Source organism: Schistocerca gregaria, chromosome 5 (assembly GCF_023897955.1).
Source record: "Schistocerca gregaria isolate iqSchGreg1 chromosome 5, iqSchGreg1.2, whole genome shotgun sequence".
NCBI classification, from domain to species: domain Eukaryota; kingdom Metazoa; phylum Arthropoda; class Insecta; order Orthoptera; family Acrididae; genus Schistocerca; species Schistocerca gregaria.
Genome location: NC_064924.1, coordinates 166,141,946 through 166,166,964, shown reverse-complemented (window position 1 = coordinate 166,166,964; position 25,019 = coordinate 166,141,946). Strand labels below are relative to the sequence as shown.

Genomic DNA, 25,019 nt, shown 5'->3' with positions numbered 1-25,019 from the left:
AGATTTAATTATTATTTTTAATCATCAACAAGGCTCACGTAACAGTTTCAGTACTCTTCTTCCTTTGCTGTTTCCAGTTTTACCAGTCGTCTTTCACATCTACATCTAAATGGTTACTCTGCAATTCACACTTAAGTGTCTGGCAGAGGGTTCATCGAACCACTTTCATACTACTTCTCTACCATTCCACTCTCGAATGGCGCGTGGGAGAAAGGAACACCTAAATCTTTCCGTTCGAGCCCTGATTTATCTTAGTTTATAATAATGATCATTTCTCCCTACGTAGGTGGGTGTCAAAAAAATATTTTCGCATTCGGAAGAGAAAGTTGATGATTGAAATTTCGTAAATACAGCTCGCGCAAAGAAAACCGCCATTGTTTCAGTGACTGCCACACCAACCCGCGTATCACATCAGAGACACTCTCACCCCTATGGCGCGATAACACGAAACGTGCTCCCTTTTTTTGCACTTTTTCGATGTCCTCCGTCAATCCTACCCGGTAAGGATCCCATACCGCGCAGCAATATTCCAACAGAGGATGGACAAGTGTAGGCTGTCTCTTTAGTGGGTTTATCTCATCTTCTAAGTGCTCTGCCAACAAAGCACAGTCTTTGTATCGCCTTCCCCACAATATTATCTATGTTGTCTTTCCAGTTTAAGTTGCTCGTAATTGTAATTCTCAGGTATTTAGTCGAATTGATAGCCCTTAGATTTGTGCGCATTATCGTATACCCATTTTTTTCGGATTTCTTTTAGTACCCATGTGGGTGATGTTGTGGTTGGCAGCCAACACCGTGTTACTAGAGGAGGCCGAAAGGCACACGATTTAGCTCACGCAGTCTGGCGTGAGGTCTGGAACAGGACAAGGAAATTAGAATTTAGAAACAACGGACATAGTTGGTGGAATACTTAACTTCAATCCATCGTCTCTTCGGTACATGATTCACAATATCAATAGAAACTGATAATGGCGCCTTGCTAAGTCGTAACAAATAACGTAGCTGAAGGCTATGCAAACTATCGTCTCGGCAAATGAGAGCGTATTTTGTCAGTGAATCATCGCTAGCAAAGTCGGCTGTACAACTGGGGCGAGTGCTAGGAAGTCTCTCTAGACCAGCCGTGTGGCGGCGCTCGGTCTGCAATCACTGATAGTGGCGACACGCGGGTCCGACGTATACTACCGGACCGCGGCCGATTTAAAGGCTACCACCTAGCAAGTGTGGTGTCTGGCGGTGACACCACAGGTGACCTCTCACTTTTCTTTGTTTAGTGCTAATTGCCACTTTTCGCACCATACAGAAATCCTCTCTAGATCATTTTGTAATTGGAATTGACCGTCTGACGATTTTACTACACGGTAAATTACAGCGTCAACTACAAACAATCTAAGGGGGCTGCTCAGATTAGCGCCTAGATCATTTCTGTAAATCAGGAACAGCGGAGGACCTATGACACTAACTTGCGGAGCGCCAGATATCACTTCTGTTCTACTCGACGATTTACCGTCCATCACTACGAACTGTGATCTCTCTGAGAGGAAATCACGAATCTTCTCCCCATGTTCACTTTTCATTTCTACTGTCCAGTTTGTTCCCGTTTCTTTATTTCTTCTGCCATGAAACCCTTCTAAATTTAGTATTGTATTCTTAAGAAGGTTTGTTTTTATTGTTTCATCTACATCTACATCTACATGACTACTCTGCAATTCACATTTAAGTGCTTGGCAGAGGGTTCATCGAACCACAATCATACTATCTCTCTACTATTCCACTCCCGAACAGCGAGCGGGAAAAACGAACACCTAAACCTTTCTGTTCGAGCTCTGATTTCTCTTATTTTATTTTGATGATCATTCCTACCTATGTAGGTTGGGCTCAACAAAATATTTTCGCATTCGGAAGAGAAAGTTGGTGACTGAAATTTCGTAAAAAGGTCTCGCCAAGACGAAAAACGTCTATGCTGTAATGACTTCCATCCCAACTCGTGTATCATATCTGCCACACTCTCTCCCCTATAACGTGATAATACAAAACGAGCTGGTCTTTTTTGCACCCTTTCGATGTCCTCCGTCAATCCCACCTGGTAAGGATCCCACACCGCGCACCAATATTCTAACAGAGGACGAACGAGTGTAGTGTAAGCTGTCTCTTTAGTGGACTTGTTGCATCTTCTAAGTGTCCTGCCAATGAAACGCAACCTTTGGCTCGCCTTCCCCACAATATTATCTATGTGGTCCTTCCAACTGAAGTTGTTCGTAATTTTAACACCCAGGTACTTAGTTGAATTGACAGCCTTGAGAATTGTACTATTTATCGAGTAATCGAATTCCAACGGATTTCTTTTGGAACTCATGTGGATCATCTCACACTTTTCGTTATTTAGCGTCAACTGCCACCTGACACACCATACAGCAATCTTTTCTAATCGCTTTGCAACTGATACTGGTCTTCGGATGACCTTACTAGACGGTAAATTACAGCATCATCTGCGAACAATCTAAGAGAACTGCTCAGATTGTCACCCAGGTCATTTATATAGATCAGGAACAGCAGAGGTTCCAGGACGCTTCCCTGGGGAACACCTGATATCACTTCAATTTTACTCGATGATTTGCCGTCTATTACTACGAACTGCGACCTTCCTGACAGGAAATCACGAATCCAGTCGCACAACTGAGACGATACCCCATAGCTCCGCAGCTTGATTAGAAGTCGCTTGTGAGGAACGGTGTCAAAAGCTTTCCGGAAATTTAGTAATACGGAATCAACTTGAGATCCCCTGTCGATAGCGGCCATTACTTCGTGCGAATAAAGAGCTAGCTGCGTTGCACAAGAGCGATGTTTTCTGAAGCCATGCTGATTACGTCTCAATAGATCGTTCCCTTCGAGGTGATTCATAATGTTTGAATACAGAATATGCTCCAAACCCCTACTGCAAACCGACGTCAATGATATAGGTCTGTAGTTAAATGGATTACTCCTACTACCCTTCTTGAACACTGGTGCGACCTGCGCAATTTTCCAATCTGTAGGTAAAGATCTATCACTGAGCGAGCGGTTGTATATGAGAGCTAAGTAGGGAGCTATAGTATCAGCGTAATCTGAAAGGAACCTAATCGGTATACAATCTGGACCTGAAGACTTGCCCGTATCAAGCGATTTGAGTTGCTTCGCAACCCCTAAGGTATCTACTTCTAAGAAACTCATTCTAGCAGATGTTCGTGTTTCAAATTCTGGAATATTCCATTCGTCTTCCCTGGTGAAGGAATTTCGGAAAACTGCGTTCAATAACTCCGCTTTAGCGGCGCAGTCTTCGATAACAGTACCATCGGCACTGCGCAGCGAAGGTATTGACTGCGTCTTGCCGCTTGTGTACTTTACATACGACCAGAATTTCTTCGGATTTTCTACCAAATTTGGAGACAATGTTTCCTTGTGGAACCTATTAAAGGCATCTCGCATCGAAGTACGTGCCAAATTTCGCGGGTCTGTAAATTTTAGCCCATCTTCGGGATTTCGCGTTCTTCTGAACTTCGCATGCTTTTTCCGTTGCCTCTGCAACAGCGTTCGGACCTTTTTTGTGTACCACGGGGGATCCGTTCCATCTCTTACCAATTTATGAGGTATGAATATCTCAATTGCTGTTGCTACTATATCTTTGAATTTGAGCCACATCTCGTCTACATTCGCATAGTCAGTTCGGAAGGAATGGAAATTGTCTTTTAGGAAGGCTTCTAGTAACACTTTATCCGCTTTTTTAAATAAAATTATTTTGCGTTTGTTTCTGATGGATTTGGAAGAAATGGTATTGAGCCTAGCTACAACGACCTTGTGATCACTGATGCCTGTATCAGTCATGATGCTCTCTATCAGCTCTGGATTGTTTGTGGCTAAGAGGTCAAGTGTCTTTTCGCAACCATTTACAATTCGCGTGGGTTCGTGGACTAACTGCTCGAAATAATTTTCGGAGAAAGCATTTAAGACAATCTCGGAAGACGTTTTCTGCCTACCACCGGTTTTGAACAAGTATTTTTGCCAACATACCGAGGGTAGGTTGAAGTCCCCACCAACTATAACCGTATGATTGGGGTATTTATTTGTTACGAGACTCAAACTTTCTCTGAACTGTTCCGCAACTGTATCATCGGAGTCTGGGGGTCGGTAGAAGGAGCCAATTATTAACTTAATTCGAATGTTAAGTAGAACCTCCACCCATACCAATTCGCACGGAGTATCTACTTCGACTTCACTACAAGATAAACCACTACTGACAGACACAAACACTCCACCACCAATTCTGCCTAATCTATCTTTCCTGAACACCGTCTGAGACTTCGTAAAAATTTCTGCAGAACTTATTTCAGGCTTTAGCCAGCTTTCTGTACCTATAACGATATCAGCTTCTGTGCTTTCTATTAGCGCTTGAAGCTCAGGGACTTTTCCAGCGCAACTACAACAATTTACAACTATAATTCCGACTGTTCCTTGATCCAAGCACGTCCTGTAATTGCCAAGCACCCTTTGACATTGCAGCCCATCCCGCTCTTTCCCGAGGCCTTCTAACCTAAAAAAACCGCCCAGTCCACGCCACACAGCCTCCGCTACCCGTGTAGCCGCCAGCTGAGTGTAGTGAACTCCTGACCTATTCAGCGGAACCCGAAACCCCACCACCCTATGGCGCAAGTCAAGGAATCTGCAGCCAATACAGTCGCAAAACCGTCTGAGCCTCTGATTCAGACCCTCCACCCGGCTCTGCACCAAAGGTCCGCAGTCGGTTCTGTCAACGATGCTGCAGATGGTGAGCTCTGCCTTCATCTCGTAAGCAAGACCGGCAGCCTTCACCAAATCAGATAGCCGCTGGAATCCAGAGAGAATTTCCTCAGATCCAAAGCGACACACGTCATTAGTGCCGACATGTGCTACCACCTGCAGCTGGCTGCACCCTGTGCTCTTCATGGCATCCGGAAGGACCCTTTCCAACATCAGGAATGACTCCTCCCGGAATGCACACGGAGTGCATACTGGATTTCTTCCCCTCCTTAGCCGCCGTATCCCTAAGGGGCCCCATTACGCGCCTAACATTGGAGCTCCCAACTACCAGTAAGCCCACCCTCTGCGATTGCCCGGACCTTGAAGGCTGAGAATGATCCTCTGAAACAGGGCAGGCAGCTGCATCTGGCTCAGCCAGAGACAGTGCCTGAAACCGGTTTGTCAGACGCACCGGGGAGGCTTTCTGATCAGCCTCCAGGGACGCCTTTCGCTGCCTGCCACGCCTTGGAACGACCTCCCAATCAACCACAGGAGGGGGCTCAGCCCCACTGCGGGCAGCAACCGGGGCAACCACAGCGGCAGACTGATCTGGGGACAGACGGGACGAGGTTGACATCCCCGTGATACCCGAGTCCGGCTCCCCACAGTGGTGCCCATTGGCAACAGCCTCAAGCTGCGCGACCGAAGTCAGCGCCGATTGCAGCTGTGAGCGAAGGGATGCCAAGTCAGCCCTCATCCGAACACAGAAATCGCAGTCCCTGTCCATTCTAATCGATGTTGAACAACAGTTACTGAAACACGAGTCCGTGCCTACATAACGCAAGCGAAACACGCAAAGAATGTATCAACTAACCTGTACAAATGCCTAACGACTGCGCTACAATCTGCTGAATTTACGATTACAGTAACTAAAACTCGAAATTGCACCTCCTATACGAAACTCGCAATTTAAATAAGAATCTACCAAGTAAACACTAAAGCGCGATGCTACATCTGTCAAATACTATAATACGTCCGAAATATATGAATTAAACAATGCAAGTACCCAAAAACACGCAAAGAAATTAATTAAACTATCTAACAAATAAGTAAGCTAGGGTTATACGACTTGCTGCTGCAGCTGCTTATCCAACGGCGGCAGGGAGCACAATGGAAGTGACCAACCGACACTGGCTGTTCAAAACAAAAACAGAAGACAGACGACTACGTGAATTTACACTATTCAGGTACTAAGGCGCGATGCTACAACCCTCAAATACTATAATACTCCCGAAATATATTAATTAAACAATGCAAGTACCCAAAAACACGCAAAGAAATTAATTAAACTATCTAACAAATAAGTAAGCTAGGGTTATACGACTTGCTGCTGCAGCTGTGACTCAAGGCGCGCTAAGTACCACCGGGACACAGACTGGCGTATCTAGTCCGACCGACCGCCGTGTCATCCATCAGCCAACCTATGCGGTATGGAGGGTTGGGGCTCAGCACACGGCACTCCCGGCTGTTGTCGGCTAAACTTCTCAGTTGGTATTACAGGCCTGAGTGCACCCCATTTCAGTCGTCTCACCGAGAAAAGAATTCTTGGCAGTATGGAGAAACGAACCCTGCTTCCCCACATAACCGTTAGCGACAACGGCCAGTCATCTTCTGAGCGGACTCCTATAGTCTACGTTAGTGCCGATTTCTATACAGTAACTGATTTGTTAGCCTGTTCTCTTTCATAAGGTAGAGGTGTCCAAAGACGATTAATCTTCGCTTTAACATTATTTCTGATATGTTCTCTATATTTTCGTAGATCTTCTCGATACTTCTCATCTCCCAACGTTTGTAGTTCATATTGCACCCCGTATTATTCTGATAAGAAACATAAGATCAGATAAAAAAAGGATGACGTTCATGACAGTAGCTACAAATCAGTAACACATTAACCGAAAATCTCTAAATTAGTGCGAAGAACTCATGTGTAGAATCAGTCGTGTTTCCATAAGGAAGCCGTTCAACATGTATTTGTAAACATGTGCCCCTTTGGAAATGTATTCAAGTGGACCTTCAGAATAATGCACTCATTTCTCTCGAAAGTCTGATGAACTGTTACCCATATCTTTTTCTGACTGGTGCTCACTCTTAATTTTGAATGAGTTCTTATACTCACAAACCCCATCAAGGAATTTATGAACAATGATGGCAATGATAAAGTTCCTAGACGCCTGAACAAGGGCCCACGAGAATATCGCACGACCTCACTTTACAGATATTGTTGATTGTCGTACTCTGAGCCAAAACTGTCATTTGTCAATGTACATAATTACCATAAAATATGGTACTATCGCAGGTAATAGAGCAAAAGTAAACAAAATAAATACGTTTCAATGTCAGTGACAGTGAAGATTGTGTTTATAACGAAGGTACCAGCATTCAGTTGCTGGACGAGATCCGGACACTTCCAAGAAAGCATCTATCACCAGTAGTCAATATTTCATTGTTCGATTTCACTGATAAGTTTTTGAGTCTGACCTAATTATATTTAGCTTCCGTGCTCGAAAATATATGCTCTGCGTTTTGTTGCATTTGTGTGATTCTGCCATCTGTAAACAGGTTATTGATGTGTGAAAGCAGTGGATATAGATCAAAAGTTAAAAAATGTGTTCGTTATAAAACACAACAGAATATCCATCACATTGACTGGAATGTATAATTAGCCAAAACTTCATCGCACGGCGTCTCATTAAGGGACATAAAGAGTACACGACTCCCAAATTGATCGCTGAGACCAAGTCAGGTAAAGGATGGTGCTTTCTGTAATTACTTTACGTAATTTTCAACACACAATAAAAAACACATCAGTATTTTGTTCAGTTGTCCAAAGAGTTAGCGACTTAATCTGAGTATAGAAATATTATATGAATGCAAATAGTGAATAAAATAGAGAAATTAATTTTAATAAATCTGGTGGCTAGTTAAAAAGACCACGTCAAAAAACAAGAGGCTTTAATCAAAATATCCACGGGTGTACTGCCGGTCTATAGTGTCCAACGGGCACAATATTTCGGCGATCAAACATGTCGGCATCATCAGGTGAACTGACGGACTGAGCTCCTGTGAACGTGCCAGCACGGAGATCCGTACGCTATGGCTGCTCAGGGGGAACTGGGTTCGGTCGCGGCGGCGGCCGATTTAAATACCCTCCGCCCGCGGCGCGCTCCCTCCGCCGTCCGCGCCCCGCGCCGCGGTAGCGCGGTGGAACAGATTGCGACGGCGTCTGAGATGACGTCGGTGTGATGGCTCTGTCCACCGTGGTCGTCACAACTATGCGTTTGCTCGATTTACTCTTGATTAACCCAATCGCTGGTTCCCAAGCCTTGCTAAGATTATAGCCACAGTCACGGTTTATGAGGTCGTCATTGGTGCGAATTTCGATGGCCTCTCTAACAACGCTGTCCCAGTATCTCGACGTCTGTACCAGAATCCTCGTGCGGTCATACTCCATAGCGTGATTTTCCGACAAACAATGTTCAACGACCGCCGACTTGCTCGGATACATCAGTCGAGTGTGCCTCTGGTGTTCACGGCATCGATCCTCGACGGTACGCATCGTCTGACCAATATACGACTTGCCACATTGACACGGAATCTGGTACTCGCCGGCCTTCCTCAAACCGAGGAGCACTGGTGGGGAGCGCCAAAGATGTATCGCAGCATGAAGAAATTTGAAAAGTTGCGCCACCGTAGATGTCGTTTGCTAAGTACTCTTGCCTTTCTAAAGAGATGTCGTTCCGAGAATGTTGTTCCAAATTTTGCTAAGGTTATGCATCACATCGATTCTGCAGCAGCTAGGAGAATCAAGAAACGAGCCACCCTCGCATTGGTACGTGAGAGAGTGCAATTCACCCGCCGGAGCCTTGAGTTTATCTCACAGGAATTACTCAAATTACATTTGCAACTGGCTACTAAGTTCACTTATTTTTCCTGGGATTGGATTGATGGTGTCACCTGGGTGTCAGCTGATTCCGCCCATAAGAAGGCTACGGGACGTCAAACAGCTAAGTTCTCACGTCTCCTTGACAAACCATCTCTGCAGGTTCCGTGCAAGACTGTCATCAATTTGAGTAGCATGGTGTTGAGTGATGATGCGGTCTCGGTTTTGCAGAAAGGTCTCAACTTCGCTCCCACCCCCAAGTTCACTCCGGTCGCAGAAATTGTTAGTGCTGTTGAACAGGTTGCAGCTCGACTTCCGCCAGAATCAGCCGAGGAAATACGTCGTGAAACTTGTCGTGCGTTGACGAAATCCAAGCCTATGAAGTCAAATATCAGCAGTAAAGAGAGGGCGGCCATTCGTGATCTGAGTGAACGCTCTGAAAATGTTGTTTTACCGGCTGACAAAGGCAATGCTACAGTTGTTGTCTCCCATAAGGACTACACTGATAAGATGCAGAGCCTGCTAAATGACGATTCTTACCGGAAGATCAGCGTTGACCCTACAAAGAAGGTGGAGAACAAGACGAGGGTTCTTCTCAAGGACGCAGATTAACCGGAGGGTGACGCTAAGAAATTGTTACCCCAAGGTTCGGTACCGCCTAGACTATATGGACTCCCGAAGGTTCACAAAGAGGGGGTACCATTACGCACCATTGTCAGCAACATCAGGGCACCTACATATTTGTTGGCCAAATACCTGACGGGAATATTAAGTCCTTATGTTGGTAATTGCCCTCATCACATCCGTAATTCCGTGTATTTTGTTAAACGCCTTGATAGCTTCAGGTTGGATGAGTCAGATATCATGGTGAGTTTTGACGTCGTTTCCTTGTTTACGAGGGTACCCCTGCGAGAGTCGCTAGAGTTGATTGGTCAGAGGTTTGACGAGAATACCACTGAACTTTTTAGGCATGTCTTGACTTCCACGTATTTTCTTTTTAATGGAGAATACTACGAACAAACGGAGGGAGTCCCCATGGGTAGCCCACTCTCACCGGTGGTAGCGAATTTGTACATGGAGAACTTCGAGGAGGAAGCCCTGTCGTCATCCGAATGGAAACCTACTTGCTTTTTCCGTTACGTGGACGACACGTTCGTCATCTGGCCACATGGTATGGATAAACTCCTTGACTTCCTTACACATCTAAACTCCATACACCCCAACATCAAATTCACTATGGAGACTGAGACGGAGGGTAAATTACCTTTCCTTGACGTCTTGGTCAGGAGAAGGGCTGACGGCACCCTAGGTCATGGGGTGTATCGAAAGACAACACACACTGATCTGTGCACGCAGACAGCTGCCACCACCCTTCACAGAGGAATGGGGTACTTAAAACTCTAGTACATAGGGCGCGCACTATCTCTGACACAGAGAGTCTACCCCAGGAATTGGAACATCTGAGAACTGTGTTTCGAAAAAATGGGTACTCAGAGTGGCAGATCCAACGTGCTCTCCGCCCAACCACTGCAGCACAACCTGTTCAGATGGATGAAGTCACGAGGGAGGAGGTAGACACTGCATTTATTCCATACACAGGCGCACTCTCGGGGAAAATCGCCCGCATTCTGAAGAAACACCGGGTCGGAACTGTGTTTTGTCCTCCGAATAAAACTCGTGCAGTGGTGGGGAGCGCCAAAGATGACCTCGGTTTGAGGAAGGCCGGCGTGTACCAATCCGTTCCATCGCCCTACCGTGGCGCGGGGCGCGGACGGCGGAGGGAGCGCGCCGCGGGCGGAGGGTATTTAAATCGTCCGCCGCCGCGACCGAACCCAGTTCCCCCTGAGCAGCCATAGCGTACGGATCTCCGTGCCGACACGTTCACAGGAGCTCAGTCCGTCAGTTCACCTGCTGATGGCGACATGTTTGATCGCCGAAATATTGTGCCCGTTGGACACTATAGACCGGCAGTACACCCGTGGATATTTTGATTATCAAATACGCCGAGAGAAACTCAAGAATCACAAGAGGCTTTAAGTTCACTGGATACATTCTAGAAGCAAGAAGGCCACCGCTCTGTGAAAAATAATGAACAATGCCGAAATAACTGGGTCAGAAACAGTCGAGTACTAACACGACTCTTGTGGATCTGTCATTGTTGGTGAGTATAGAATGGACAACCGGAAACAGTGGTATGTGCCTGGCTGGAGGACGTAGCACGTCCATATCGTCGATTATGATGACGATCATATTTGGTTTGTGGGCCGCTCAATTGTGCTGTCATCATCGCCCGTACAAAGTCACAGTTTTTACACAGTTCAATTATTTATACAATACAATCTAACCACTGTCACTAATGTTGATGATGAAATGGTGAGGACAACCCAAACATCCAGTCCCCAGGCATAGAAAATCCCCAACCCGGACGGGAATCGAAACTGGGACCCTGTGATCCAGAGGCAGCAACGCTAACCACTATACCACGAGCTGCGGACTCCATGTTGTCGAGGAGCTACTGTGGTTGTCTTAAGCATATAACGTTATCAGTTTCGCATTGTATACAAGAAAAAAAATTATCATCTCCTCTAGCAACTCAACACTTGTTGTTTGACAGTCCTCCAGTCAGCATCCCACGCGCTGTATCATCTTCGCACATATTTTATAAAAGATTGATTACGGTTGTCTCAGCCGGCCGGTGTGGCCGTGCGGTTCTATGCACTTCAGTCTGGAACCGCGTGACCGCTACGGTCGCAGGTTCGAATCCTGCCTCGGGCATGGATGTGGGTGATGTCCTTAGGATAGTTAGGTTTAAGTAGTTCTAAGTTCTAGGGGACTGATGACGACAGTCCCATAGTGCTCAGAGCCATTTGAACCACAGTTGTCTCAGGGCACCATTTAAGAGCCACATTCCGGAAAAAGAGTAGATAGTTCTCGAAAACATAGAGGTGAACATACCAGTCCGGCCCTAGGAAATTACAGATGTCTCTGTACGAGGCAGTCAACATCCAAATCGAGCGAGGTGGCGCAGTAGTTAGCACACTGGACTCGCATTCCAGAGGACTATGGTTCAAAGCCGCGGCCAGTCATCCTGGTTTAGGTTGTCCGTGATTTCCCTAAATCTCTTGAGGCAAGAGCACGGCCGAATTCCTTCCCCATCCTTCCCTCAGCCGATGGGAGCGATGACCTCGCTGTTTGGTCCCCTCCCCCAAATCAACCAATTCACATCTAAATTTCCATCAACATCCAGATTTTATATACGACTCGAGTACATAGCACTGTACCACATGTCAGGGTTTCTTCCCTTCCTACCGCGTATGGAGCCCCATGATTCAGAAAAACCTGTGATCGTGTGGTCCTCCTTTGTATATTTTCGTAATTCCCTGTTAACGCTTTGTGGTACAGGTCCGACAAATTTTAGCAGTATTCGAGGACTTTTTAGAAGGACTGTATTTTCCCAGTACTGCACAAACGATTTGGCCTAATCATTCGTTTCACACCCACACAAATTGTTACACCCTAATATTTGTATGAGTTGACTGATTTCAGTTGTGACTTACTGCTTTTTTTAAGTCCACAATTTTTAAATTTTTGGACGTTTAAACAAGTTTCCAATCTTTAAACAATTTTGAAATCGTATCAAGGTCTGACTGAATATTTGTGCGCCTTTTTGAGATGATACTTCATTATAGACAACTCCATTTTTTGCGTAATTCTGAGGCTAGCGTTAATATTATCTGCAGGTTATTAATGTGAAACATGAGAAGCAAGGGTTCCAATATAATTCCCTGGGGTGTGCCGGAATTTACTTCTAGCCTTCAAATATTGTTTATCGGAAGTGGATACCTCATGCTTTATAGTGCATTAAATTTCAAGCTGTTAAGTTCGTCCAAATGGCAGAAGGCTGGTTTTGTGTGTATAGTAATTTATAATCTGAAAATAATTTGTTACAATAAAAAATACTAAACGATTGTCGTTCAAATTAATCAAGAATGATTTCGGTTGATTAAAAAAAGCGCTGACGTTTCTGTGGGTATCGTATCATGTCGTTACGTTGTTCATGTGAGTGGTTCATGAGGTGGGTGTTGATGCAAATGATGGATCTTGCAGCTGTAGGTGATCGTCAGTCCCTGGTGTAAGTTGTGGGACAAGTTGTCGAGATGAGGGCTGATATAGAAGAAACAGTACAGTAGGGAAATCGCGAAGCTGGGATTGTGGATAGTATGAAGGGAAAAAATACTAGCGCTAACTTCCAGGTACGTGTTGAACTTGCGCTAGCACAGGAGACGTGTAACAGAACATGCTAGTACAGACGAAACAATGAACCAATCAGGGGTTTGGGAGATTTTATGAGGCAATGCGATTCTACTCTTCGACCTGTCGACAATTATAGGATTTACACCGATCTTCTAACCTTTTGCGTAGAGAAGGAAATTTTATTTGTCTGCTAGACGTTGAGGATGGAAGAGACTAAATGGATACGGAAGAAAAGTCAGGATGGGCACAGAAAAAATACGGCTACTTGGAGATTAAAGTAATAAGTAACAGGACTAAGGCTTTGAATCTGTGAAAGACTGGGAAAGTGTGTATTTCACCTTCAGTTCATTACCAATTTTAATAGTTTCAGTTTACTGACAACGTCTGGTTGAATAGTTAGTAGTTGGTCATTCCAGAACAGTTTAGCACCGTGAATCAGTCCGACGTATCTGAAGGATTTGATGCTTGTTTTGGTGTATTCTGGATGGATTTTTAAGGCATTGATCTTGATACATATTTTTCTAGCCCTTTCCGTTAGAAAGTGATTATACTATTTCTAAAATGTAACTTGATCCTAAGAGTCTTAAAAACATTTATTTCGTTTTGACTATTTTACGTTTTTAACGCTTAATTCATACATATTTGTGCTTGTATATTTCGTTGTAATTTTATAAGTAAAATTATTCTGTGTATTTACTTCGTCTGTTCTCCACAAATTATGAACTAGGTGACTCGACCAGTATAAATTTTTACTAGAGTGTAGAAAAATTTCCGCTATCAGTCACAATAAAAGGTTATTTATTTGGCACACGACCAGTTTTGGGCTTGCACCCATCCTCAGGTGTTTATATTGATGGAGACCATTGTATAAATACAAAAAGTTATTTGCTGATGACTAAACAGATATAAGTGGGACAATTGTAAGTGTCAAGGCAGCATTTGTCGCAAATATGTCTGTACTTACATAAATATGAAGCATCATTATCATTCATCTTTATGTAAGTACAGATATATTTTCGACAATTGCTCCCTTGCCACTTAAAATTGTACCACTTATATCTGTTTAGTCACTAGCAAATAATTTTTTGTATTTATACAGTGATCTTCAGCAATACAAACATATACATGATGTATAAACACCTGAGGATGGGCGCAAGCCCGAAGCCGGTCGTGTGACAAATAAATAACTTTTTATTGTGACTGGTAGCGGAAATGTTTCTACACCGTATAAAGGAACAGTCACGGAGTTCAACAACATCCGCTATGGATAAAATTCATTTAAATTCTTATTAGTTTCTTGTATCAGAGTCAGTCTCGTTCTAAAATAAATTTGACCTTTACCATGTTTACATTACTTTTAAACTGTTCTTGACCAATAGGTTTGGAAAAACATTCCATTACTGTCAGATAAATCACGTCTCGTACTAGAAAATGAATATTTCACGCTCGATGTTGAGTAGTGCGGTGTTTTAAATTTGCATGATTCGTTCTGACAGCCTGTAAAGATTATCAAAATGAAAGTAAATAGGAGGGCTGTTCGGAAAGTAATGTCCGATCGGTCGCGAAATCAAAACCACAGTGAAAAGCAAAAAAAAATTTTTGTCAACAGTTAGCCACACCTTCCAGCTATCTACCTAAATAGTCGCCGCTGAGACTTAGACATTTGTCGTAGCGTTGTAGGAACTTTCCAGCACCCTCGTCACAGGAAGCAGCCGCCTGTGCTTCCCACCAATTCTCTACGCTGGTCTGTCTTTCGTTTTTGTGCAAAAATTTTGTTTTCGTAGCCAGAGGTTCATATGAACAGGGATGAACAACGGAGGGAGCCAATTAAGTGCTGTATTGTGGGTGATCAAACACTTCCCATCGAAAACGCTGCAGGAGTTCATTGCCCCTGTAGAATGCTGCCTATGATAATCTTGAAGAAAGGACCGCATGACATTTGTTATGTGGGCTGCATAGCTTCAGGCGAAATCTCTCACCAAATCCACATACTTGGCACGGGACACCATTGTTTTAGGCGTCTCTACGTGATCTCTTTGCACTCTGAACTGAAAAGAGCGACGTGAAGCGATCGAAAGGCACCCTAAAGACACTGCCCAACACATCTGTGCAGAGTTCCATCGGAGTTTCACAGTGATTTCCATTTCGCACCAAATCGGATCTTACTTTCTGAATACGCCTCGCAATTTTCGCAGTTTCACCGAGCAAATGAAGAAGAGCGCGATAAACAGTTTTATATGTCACCATTATGAGGCCTCAAAATGTGTAATAGAAATTCAGATAAACTATATAAACATAAACAAAAATATACTTGTTTGTCTTACGTATTAGTTTTTTTGTCATGCTGATTAGAACAATAATTTAATATTTAGCGGCTACATTTTGTAAGGTTGTGAATGTGTAATGCACTATATTGTTCGAATATTCAGACTTTTAAACCAGTAAACTGTAATGGGAACCAGTATTGTGATTATTAGTGTTTGCGTTCACACAATCCACTCTCTACAATACGAATAAGTCCCTAGAAACAAAAGAATAAAACCGGCAAAACGCGACGTAAGCGCACACTGCCGCTGCTCTTTACGATACTGTATGTCTAGATATAGTACCCGGAAAACGTGCTTCTGTTCCTAGAAACGCTGAGGAAGTATCCGCCCGGCGCACTGTTGGGCCGCAAGAATATCCGTCGCTACCAGTTCCCCGACAATGGGCCAACCTTAGAGGAAGGAACCTCACTTATCGTTCCAGTCTACGCCCTTCATCACGATCCCAAGTACTTCCCAGAGCCTGAACGGTTTGACCCCGAAAGGTTCTCGGAGGAAGTAAAAGCAGAAAGGAATCCCTATGTCTACTTGCCTTTCGGCGAAGGACCTCGCCACTGCATAGGTAAGTCGTTTTGCTGCCGTTTCTTTTGTTCTCTGTCCTCCCGTAGTACGCCAAATAAACTTAAATCACGCTATGAATGAGTGGATGAGCTTTATGGAAACACGTCTCTCTGGCGTTCTTTTGTCACCGTTATAATTTTATAATTTATTTCTGCTCACAACCAGCAGGAAACATGCCGCAAAAGGGGAATACACTCTTATTTTGACAGCATCTTGGACTAATTTTTTGTTTCTTTCCAACAAAATACTCTAATACGCAAAATTAGTGATAACTCTGACGCAGAACGGAGGGAGTTTGACAGAACTTACCTTCATTCATTAGTTGTCTAATTATTTTTAATCATTGCTCACAGTCAGAACGTGGCGATCAAATATCTTTGTTGCCATGATCTGTAGGCGTTTAAACTGTATCAGATATGACGCGCGAGTGGTATAGGCTTTACTTCAGTCTCCCTTCAGCTTTCGGCTCGACAAATGAATGTGAATGCTTCACCAAAGATTTTTACTGATAAACGTAGAGTAGGAATAACCATGCACACACACACACACACACACACACACACACAATAGTTATTGTTATGCATGTAAAGAGAAGTATGTGAAATGACCACTTACTTTTCATAGGGGTGTACAGTAAATGTGTAATTGTAAATGTCATATTGATATGAGATACTTGATATGTTGAAAAATATCGAGGCACGGTGTTATATAGTCTTGTTGAATTCTACAGCTAACTTCTGCGATTTTATGTCCCTGTGCTTATGGCACAAGTGCTAGATAAATTAACGAATGTGTTTGACTAAACTGCCAGTCAGTGTATGCGAATGTTCGTGTGCAAATAAAATTTATACATGAGAGTCTGATTAATTACCTCCAATTTATGCGGGTTCTAAAACTCTTGTGTATATCTGAATATGTCTACATGAGACTGTATCCTACATAGTGCCATTGTAACGTAATTAATTAGAAAAGATTCGAAAAAATGAATCAGTGCAATAGAAAACGTAAAAAAGATTTTAGCTGTCTCTTCTTGTATTACTCGTACTCCAGAATTCGAGTAATGATCTTGCTTTTTTTTGTTGTTAATGATGTATGGTTTTACTTTACTGATGAGATGGTGAAAAATGTTATACACATTTTACTTGTCTGCAAAAAGAGAAGGGTACAGAGAGAAAAATTGAAAATAATAATAGACAAGCAGGTGTTGCATATCGCTTACCGGGCTTACTGTAACAATTCCATAGTTCCAAATGCGTTGTTTTTTATGACACTTGGTGCCGTCTGCTGCGTCATTGTAACATTATTAATTAGAACTGAGATTCGACAATATGAGTAAGTACAATAGAAAACGTAAAAAAATATTGTTAGCTGTCATTTTTTATCCCGCTACCGAAAAAATCTAAATAAAATGGAACCTGAGCTATGATACTGTGACGGAAAAGCACAATACCATTGCTCCTCACATCCGTTAAACAACACCAGTTCCTGGTATCAAATTGATAAGAAGTCGGTAAAACGCGAATACAAAGTTTCTCTGTACTTCTGAAAGTGATCTATCTATAGCAGCGAAGCAACAACGCTCAAAATACGCTAAGTGCTATACGGGCCAAATGCGGCGCCCCAAAATCACGTGACTTGAGCTGCAGAAGATTTTGCGGCTAGGACAATCGTTCTGCGCATCCGAATGCTCACTCCATACATATTTATACGCTATGGCAATAACTATGGAGTGAGCATCCAGATACGCAAAAACAAATTTTGGCCGTCAACGTAAATTGTCTCCAAAAGCTACGTCACTTTGAGTAACTATTCATCCTTTCATGTATTTCGATTCACAACCATAGCGCCTAAAATTATTCACAACTGCAATAACTAATAAATAAATGATTAAAAGAGCTCAAATACGTATAAAAAATGGTTCACTTTGTGACTTAACTTCTAAGGTCATCAGTCCCCTTGAACTTAGAACTACTTAAACCTAACTAACCGAAGGACGTCACACACATCCATGCCCGAGGCAGGATTCGAACCTGCGATCGTAGCGGTCGCGCGGTTCCAAACTGTAGCGCTTAGAACCGCTCGGCCACCCTAGCCGTCTCAAACATGTATAGTATTGAAGTCTGTGCTTAGCGCAGCATGTAAAGAAACGTCGTTATACCAAAACTCATGTGACATTCGCCGTTTGATGTAGACGACACGCGCATTACGCTATGCTAATGCTAACATACTCTTGCTTCATATTTATAATAAGCTGATTTGATCGAAAGACGCAGATGTAATTCATGGAACAATGATTAATTAAATCTACGAAATTAAGAAGAAAGACTTCGTCTCCGTCATGTGTGATGTGTTTGGACAGGGTTCCTGTGATCGTGTTCGTCAGAAAATTTAGCGTTATAAGGGTTCTTGAGACATTTAAAACGGAACGGAAGGGGGAAAAGTTTTAAAAGGCTGGAAAATCTCTTTTTGTACTGTGAGCTGAACGATGAAAGAGCAGCATACTCCAGTACGTGCGAGAAGCAAAATGACCTTACTTCTCTACGTTTACGTCTACATCTACGCTCCGCAAGCCACCTTATACTGTGTGGCAGAGGGTACTTCTCGTACTACAATTCATTTAAGCCTCTCTGTCCTATTCGCGAAAGGCTCGTGGAATGAATGACTGTAGATGAATATTCGTTTAACTCTAATTTCTCTGATTTTTTCGTTATGGTAATTTCATCTAACGTTGTCCCACTGTTCCCGGAACGTAAGTAATCCTCTCCGCGATGCACAAAGTCGCTTTTTCAACGTCTGACACGGTAAATTACTGAGCATCTCCGCAAGGCACTCGCGCCAATCCCGTGACGAAATATGTCGACGTTCTTTCGATCTTATCTGTTTCATTAATCCAATGTGGGAAGACTCCCACACTGATAATCAATGCTCAAGACTCGGTCGAGCTTGTGTTTTATAAGCTACTACTTTCGTGGGTGATTTGCATTTCCTTAAGATTTCTCGAATGAATCTGCTTTTCCTATAAATTGTCTCGTGTGGTAATAACACCCTATGTCGTTCCCGATGGTTACTACTACTTATTTTGGGGTACTGCCCGTTTCGACTGATTTATCGCCTGTGGTGTAGTCCGAACACTAGTAGATTTCTTCCCATGATATGTACAATGCCTTTCATTTCCTTATGTTCGGCGTCATCTGCCAGTCTCTGAAATAATCATGGTTCCCCAGCAGGTCATCCTACAATTCGTTCCAGTCTTCTGGCGTTGCTGCTTATTATAGGCAACCACATCACCTGCGAATCGCTTTATGAATCTTCCGACGTTGTGAGCTGGGTCATCTAAATGCAAGGCTGTTTATAAGAAAACGTCACATATTCCTATAGGAGGTGGTGTTAGTCAAGACTAGAACAAAAGTCCAGAAACCAATGCCAGTTAATGTATGGGTCGCTCAAGATCTGCATTTCACGACTAGCAATTTGTTTACAATTGAGGCTGGATTATGTAGAGATGGGATGGTAAATTACCACAGTATTTTACCTGTTTACATATCTCTGTAGTTGAATAAGCATACGTATTTGCAAATGCAAATCCTAGAGCAGTCATGGAGGTGAGGCATCAGAACTGCTTCGGTATCAATGTATGGGCAGGAATTGTCGCTGACTCACAGGACCACACACTTTAAAGATTAACAGGTGCTGTGTATCACCGATTTCTGCACGATGATCTACCAGAGCTATTGGCAAACGTTACCCTTGCAGAAAGACAACGATTATGGTTCATATATGAGGAAGCACGACCGCATTTTGTACACGTCGTGCGAGAGTACTCCACAGGAACGTCCCATGGGCGACGGATTGGTCGAGAAGGTCCGTTAGCATGGCTTCCCCATACGCCGGACCAGAATCTGTTGGATTTCTGGCTGTGGGGACATTTAAAGACAGTGGTCTATTCCCAATTCGTAATGTGCAGCCGTTATGGAAGTGTGTAACCAATGCATGTGATACGATCCAAATAAAACCAGATGAATTAGAAAGATGCGTGATTTGCTGCGAAGAAGGGCTGAAGGATATGTCAGGATGAGTGGTAACCACACGCAGCACTACATCTAGCGTCTACTTCCGGGACGGCCAAGAACAGTGCACACACGCAGAGCTCTCGCACACATGTAGATCTGTCTCCTTTGACTGCATGCTTCCCACATTACCACGCTACACCGTTGGCTGGTTGACTGGTTGATTTTTGGGGAGCGGACCGAACAGCGAGGTCATCGGCCGCAACGGATTAAGGAAGGATGGGGAAGGAAGTCGGCAGTGCCCTTTCAAAGGAACCATCCCAGCATTTGCCTGAAACGATTTAGGGAAATCACGGAAAACCTAAATCAGGATTGCCGGACGCAGATTTGAACCATCGTCCTCCTGAATGTTAGTCCAGTGTGTTGCGCCATCTCGGTCGGTGCGCTACGCTTTCTGATCATGGAAGATGGCGAAACTGAGAACGCTTCGCGTTAGATGGCACTGCTCTCGCGCAAGACTGAATAGATTGCACGCGGCTTGGTTTCATGTTTGTCATCAACTTAGATAACAAACCAAACACATTTTCATTTTTTTATTTAATTTATTGTGGTTCGCTGGAAATCCAATAAAATTTGTAGCTCTCACAAACTGTCGATACACAAACTAATGAAAACAGTATCTTAGAGTTTCGTCACTGGGGTTGTCACGTAATCGTCACTAATTTACTCTGAAGCACTAAAGAAACTGGCATAGGCATGCGTATTAAACTACAGTGATATGTAAACAGAATACAGCGCTGCGGTCGGTAACCCCTACATAAGACAACAAGTCTATGGCGCAGCTGTTAGATTGGTTACTGTTCCTACAATGGCAGGTTATTAAGATTTAGGTGAGTTCCAACGAGGTGGTATGGTCGACGCATGAGCTATGGGACACAGCATCTCCGAGGTAGCGATTGAGTGGGGATATATCCAGTATGACCATTTCATGAGAGTACCGTGAATATCAGGAATCCGGTAAAACATCAAATCTCCGACATCGCTGCGGCCGGGAAAAGATACTGCAAGAACGGGACCAACGACGACTGAAGAGAACCGTTCGACGTGACAGAAGTGCAACCCTTCCGCAAATTTCTGCAGATATCAATGCTGGGCCACCAACAAGTGTCAGCGTGCGAACCATTCAATGAAACATCACCGATAAGGGCTTTTGGAGCCGCAGACCCCACTCGTGTACCCTTATGACTGCACGATACAAAGTTTTACGCCTCGCCTGGGCCCATCAACACCAACATTAGACTCTTGATGACTGGAAACTTGTTGGCTGGTCGGACGAGTCTCGTTTCAAATTGTATTTAGCGGATGGACGTGTATAAATCAGTATAAATTTTAAAACTTAATAAACCACGGAACAATGTAGATAGAGAGTTAAAAATTGACACACATGCTTGGAATGACATGGGGTTTTATTAGAATAAAAAAAAAAAAACAAAGTTCACAAAATGTCCGACAGATGCCGCTGGACAGCAAAACGTCAGTGACTGCGCATGACAATCGTGTATGTTACAGAATCGCATCATCCCCAGCCTGGCTGATAAACACCTGCTGGAGCGTACGATGTTCATGCAGGAAGGCGCTCCACCCCATTATGCTAGACGCGTGAAAGATCTCTTCGCGCGTCGTTTGGTGATGATCGTGTGCTCAGCCGCCACTTTCGTCATGCTTGACCTCCCAGGTCCCCAGACCTCAGTCCGTGCGATTATTTACTTTGGGGTTACCTGAAGTCGTAAGTGTATCGTGATCGACCGGACATCTCTAAGAATGCTGAGACAACATCCGACGCCAATGCCTTACCATAACTCCGGACATGCTTTACAGTGCTGTTCACAACATTATTCCTCGACTACAGCCATTGTTGAGGAATGATGGTGGACATATTGAGCATTTCCTGTAAAGAACATCATCTTTGCTTTGTCTTACTTTGTTATGCTGATTATTGCTATTCTAATCAGATGAAGCGCCATCTGTCGGACATGTTTTGAACTTTTGTATTTTTTTGGTTCTAATAAAACCAACCCCATGTCATTCCAAGCATGTGTGTCAATTTCTACCACTTTATCTACACTATTCCGTGATTTATTCAGTTTTCAAATTTATACCGACTTTTTGATCACCCGGTATATTGTAAAAGATTATGGTCCCATCACGCATTCACATCATACTGTGTAAGGAACCTCTCACAGTGCTTTCCAGTGTTGTTACGTAGCTTGAGCAGCTTAAGAAACCGAGTAATGTGATGCAGCGGTAAGACGCAGGACTTGCATTCCGGAGGACAGAGGTGCAACAATCTGTCGAGCCAGCAATATGTAGATTTTCCGTGCTTTGCCAGCATGGTTCCTTTGAAAACGACACGGCCGACTTTCCTCCCTATCCCCACCCAATCCGAGAATGGACTCCGCCGTTAATGATCATGGTCGTAGACGACACGTTAATGCCAATTCTTCCCTTCTTTCTTCAATTAAAAAGAGAAATACTTTCACTATGTAGTGAAATGTACGTTTTGATGAAACTTTCTGACAGATCGAAAGATTCCGTTTGGAAATACTGTCTGGGATTTTGATAAAACTATTTCTAACACATCCCTTCTCCCGAACACATCCCTTCTGCCCACCAAGCTATGCAAGAAACGAAGCGAGGTGACAGATTTGAAAAGCCGGGTCCTGTAGTGAGATAAAGCACGCAAGCGCAGTTTGTGTGGTAATAATATTTCCTGCTAAAAGTAACACTCTGAAATGAAGTCATTCTGTGTCTCACAATTCAAATCTATTAGGTAATGCCATGAACAATTGCTTTGGCAATACGTAAACTATTATATTTAAATATAGTCAATAAAAGTAAAATAACATGCTCGAATTTGGGCAATTTTTTTATTTCTTATTTATCTAACTGTTCGATGACTGAAAGAAAAAGAAAAACTGAATATGATGCTTGTGTTTTATATCTTGTTTCCCCGTTTTCGCTGAAAAGTCCGCATGTCTACACGTTCTTTTTTTTTTTTTTTTTTTTTTACAAACGGTAGTATAATTTGTCAACACAGTCTTGCCAGTTGGATCCCTGATTGATATATTGCTACTAATGTAGTTGACAGCATAATGTACTAAGCTGTTTCGAAGATACGACATCAGCGCAATTAAACAACGATTTATCTTTCAGGTATGCGATTGGGCCTACTCCAGACCAAGATCGGACTGGCGTACCTCATCTCCAAGTTCGCAGTTCACCGCTGTGAGCAGACGAAGGTGCCGATCGAGTTTAATACGATTTCTTTCATTCCCATGCCCACCACTGGCATTCAGCTACGGCTAGCCAAAAGGAGTTAGCTACACACCGACTTGAGAATTACTTCAGTCAAATATTACTCGCATTCAGAATCTTAGAAAACATCCACCTTACTGTTTTAGACATTGTATCTTTGTGTGATAAGGACTGCTTTCGTTTATGTACATGTTTGTTATCTATAAAATATCTAAATAAATTATTTATATTGACTTACATATTTTTCTTTGGTTATTGTGTTCGGTTGCTTTTAAAAATTGGTACCCATGGAAAAGATGGAATTTGAGCGATGAGTTTACAGTCTGGATGACAAACACTGAGATTTATACGATACTATATTGACAACTTCGCTTCCCACATGGTGGTACAGCAGTGACTCAGGAATTATCCGCTGTCATCTGTAAAAGTAAGAAGTGGACCACATCGGAAACGATAAATGACGAAAGAATATATTGGTAATACAGGTGCTGGACAAAGCGTGAGCATCCCCAGTATTAAAACTCCATTCACGTTGCCTTATGTTTCCTCCCATACCACGTCAGCAGAAATTTTTGTGATTATTTTAGAGTTACGTTGAAGCTTACAGACATTCAATAAGGACCAACTGTTAGAGGAAGCTTGGTTGGTGTATCATTCCCAACATTCGCAAATCTCCAAGCGGTACTTAGAGCTACTGGATGTACGCCGACGAAAAACAAAAATTCCAGCATCAAGAAGGAGTTCTGTGACATAAAGTCGGTATAAGTGTTTCTACATTCGAAAGATGATGTCTATTCAAATTTCGCGCCGGTCACATAACAGTGGCACTAATAGCGCCACTAAGAGGATACAAATCAGGTTTGCTCTAACTACACGCTATAATGATCATGAGCGTTAGTCTTTGAGGTTGGACGTGGTAAGGTCTTTAAGGCCAAAAAGACGCCATTGTAGACACCTCGCTGAGTATGAATGAAGTCGTGTAGTAAGGCTACGAGAAGCTGGATATTCTGTTGTGACACTGCATAAAGACTTGGCGGGAATGTATTCGCTGCATATGGTTGCTCGCATCGGTGGTCACGGGAATGTAAGATCGCAAGATGACCGGGCTCCCTACGGTCACATAGGACCAACACCTGGAGCGATGGCCTGGTATGCTGTTTCGCATGATAGCAAGAGCACTTCTGTGATTATCATGGACACCATTACAGGCGATGTTTTCCAACGAGATAACACTTGCCCACTTGCCGCTGTTGTAACCGAACATGCTCTACAGAGTGTCGATATGTCGTCTTGGTCTACCTGACCACCAAATATGTCTCCAATTGAGAGCATCTGGGACATCATCGGACGACAGCCCCAGTGTCATCCACAAACAGCATTATCCATCCCAGTATTGACCGACCACTAGCAGCATGCACGGAACTCCATCCCACAAACTGACATCCGGCACCTATAATTCATTGACGTTTGCATGCTTGCATTCAGCAGTCTGGCGGTTACATCGGTTATTGATCTACCAGCATTTCAAATTTGAATGGCTTATCTCACGCTTACATTAACCTGTGATCTTGCTATATTAATCACTTAAGTATGTTACCTAGACAAATGTATTCCCGAAATTTCATTATTCTACATTAATTAATTTTTGGTGTCGCGATTTTTTTCGTCAGTTTAGTTTCATGACAGCAAACAGAGCTCAGACGAAAAATGTGTGTGCTAAAGACAATAATGAAGGAAAGAGCAAATTTGGTGATACAGACGTACACTTCTGTCACTGAATATTCAGCATGTCTGACCACTATCAGGAAGAGTTCGAATACTGGTAATGCCAGAGATTCAACGATATTTGGGAAAGTGGTGTGTTGGAAA

At 43.3% G+C, this 25,019-nt stretch overlaps 1 protein-coding gene across 1 annotated transcript in view; it reads left to right on the top strand.

The window, feature by feature from the left end:
- The window catches only part of LOC126273118 (probable cytochrome P450 6a13), a 77,230-nt gene extending 53,843 nt beyond the window's left edge, over positions 1 to 23,387 (top strand). Inside the window, exons 7-8 of the mRNA XM_049976571.1 lie at positions 15,578 to 15,829; positions 23,049 to 23,387. Coding sequence (XP_049832528.1) covers positions 15,578 to 15,829; positions 23,049 to 23,215 — 419 coding nt within the window. The 3' untranslated portion in view covers positions 23,216 to 23,387. The remainder of the gene's footprint in view (positions 1 to 15,577; positions 15,830 to 23,048) is intronic.
- Positions 23,388 to 25,019: the final 1,632 nt, after the last annotated feature.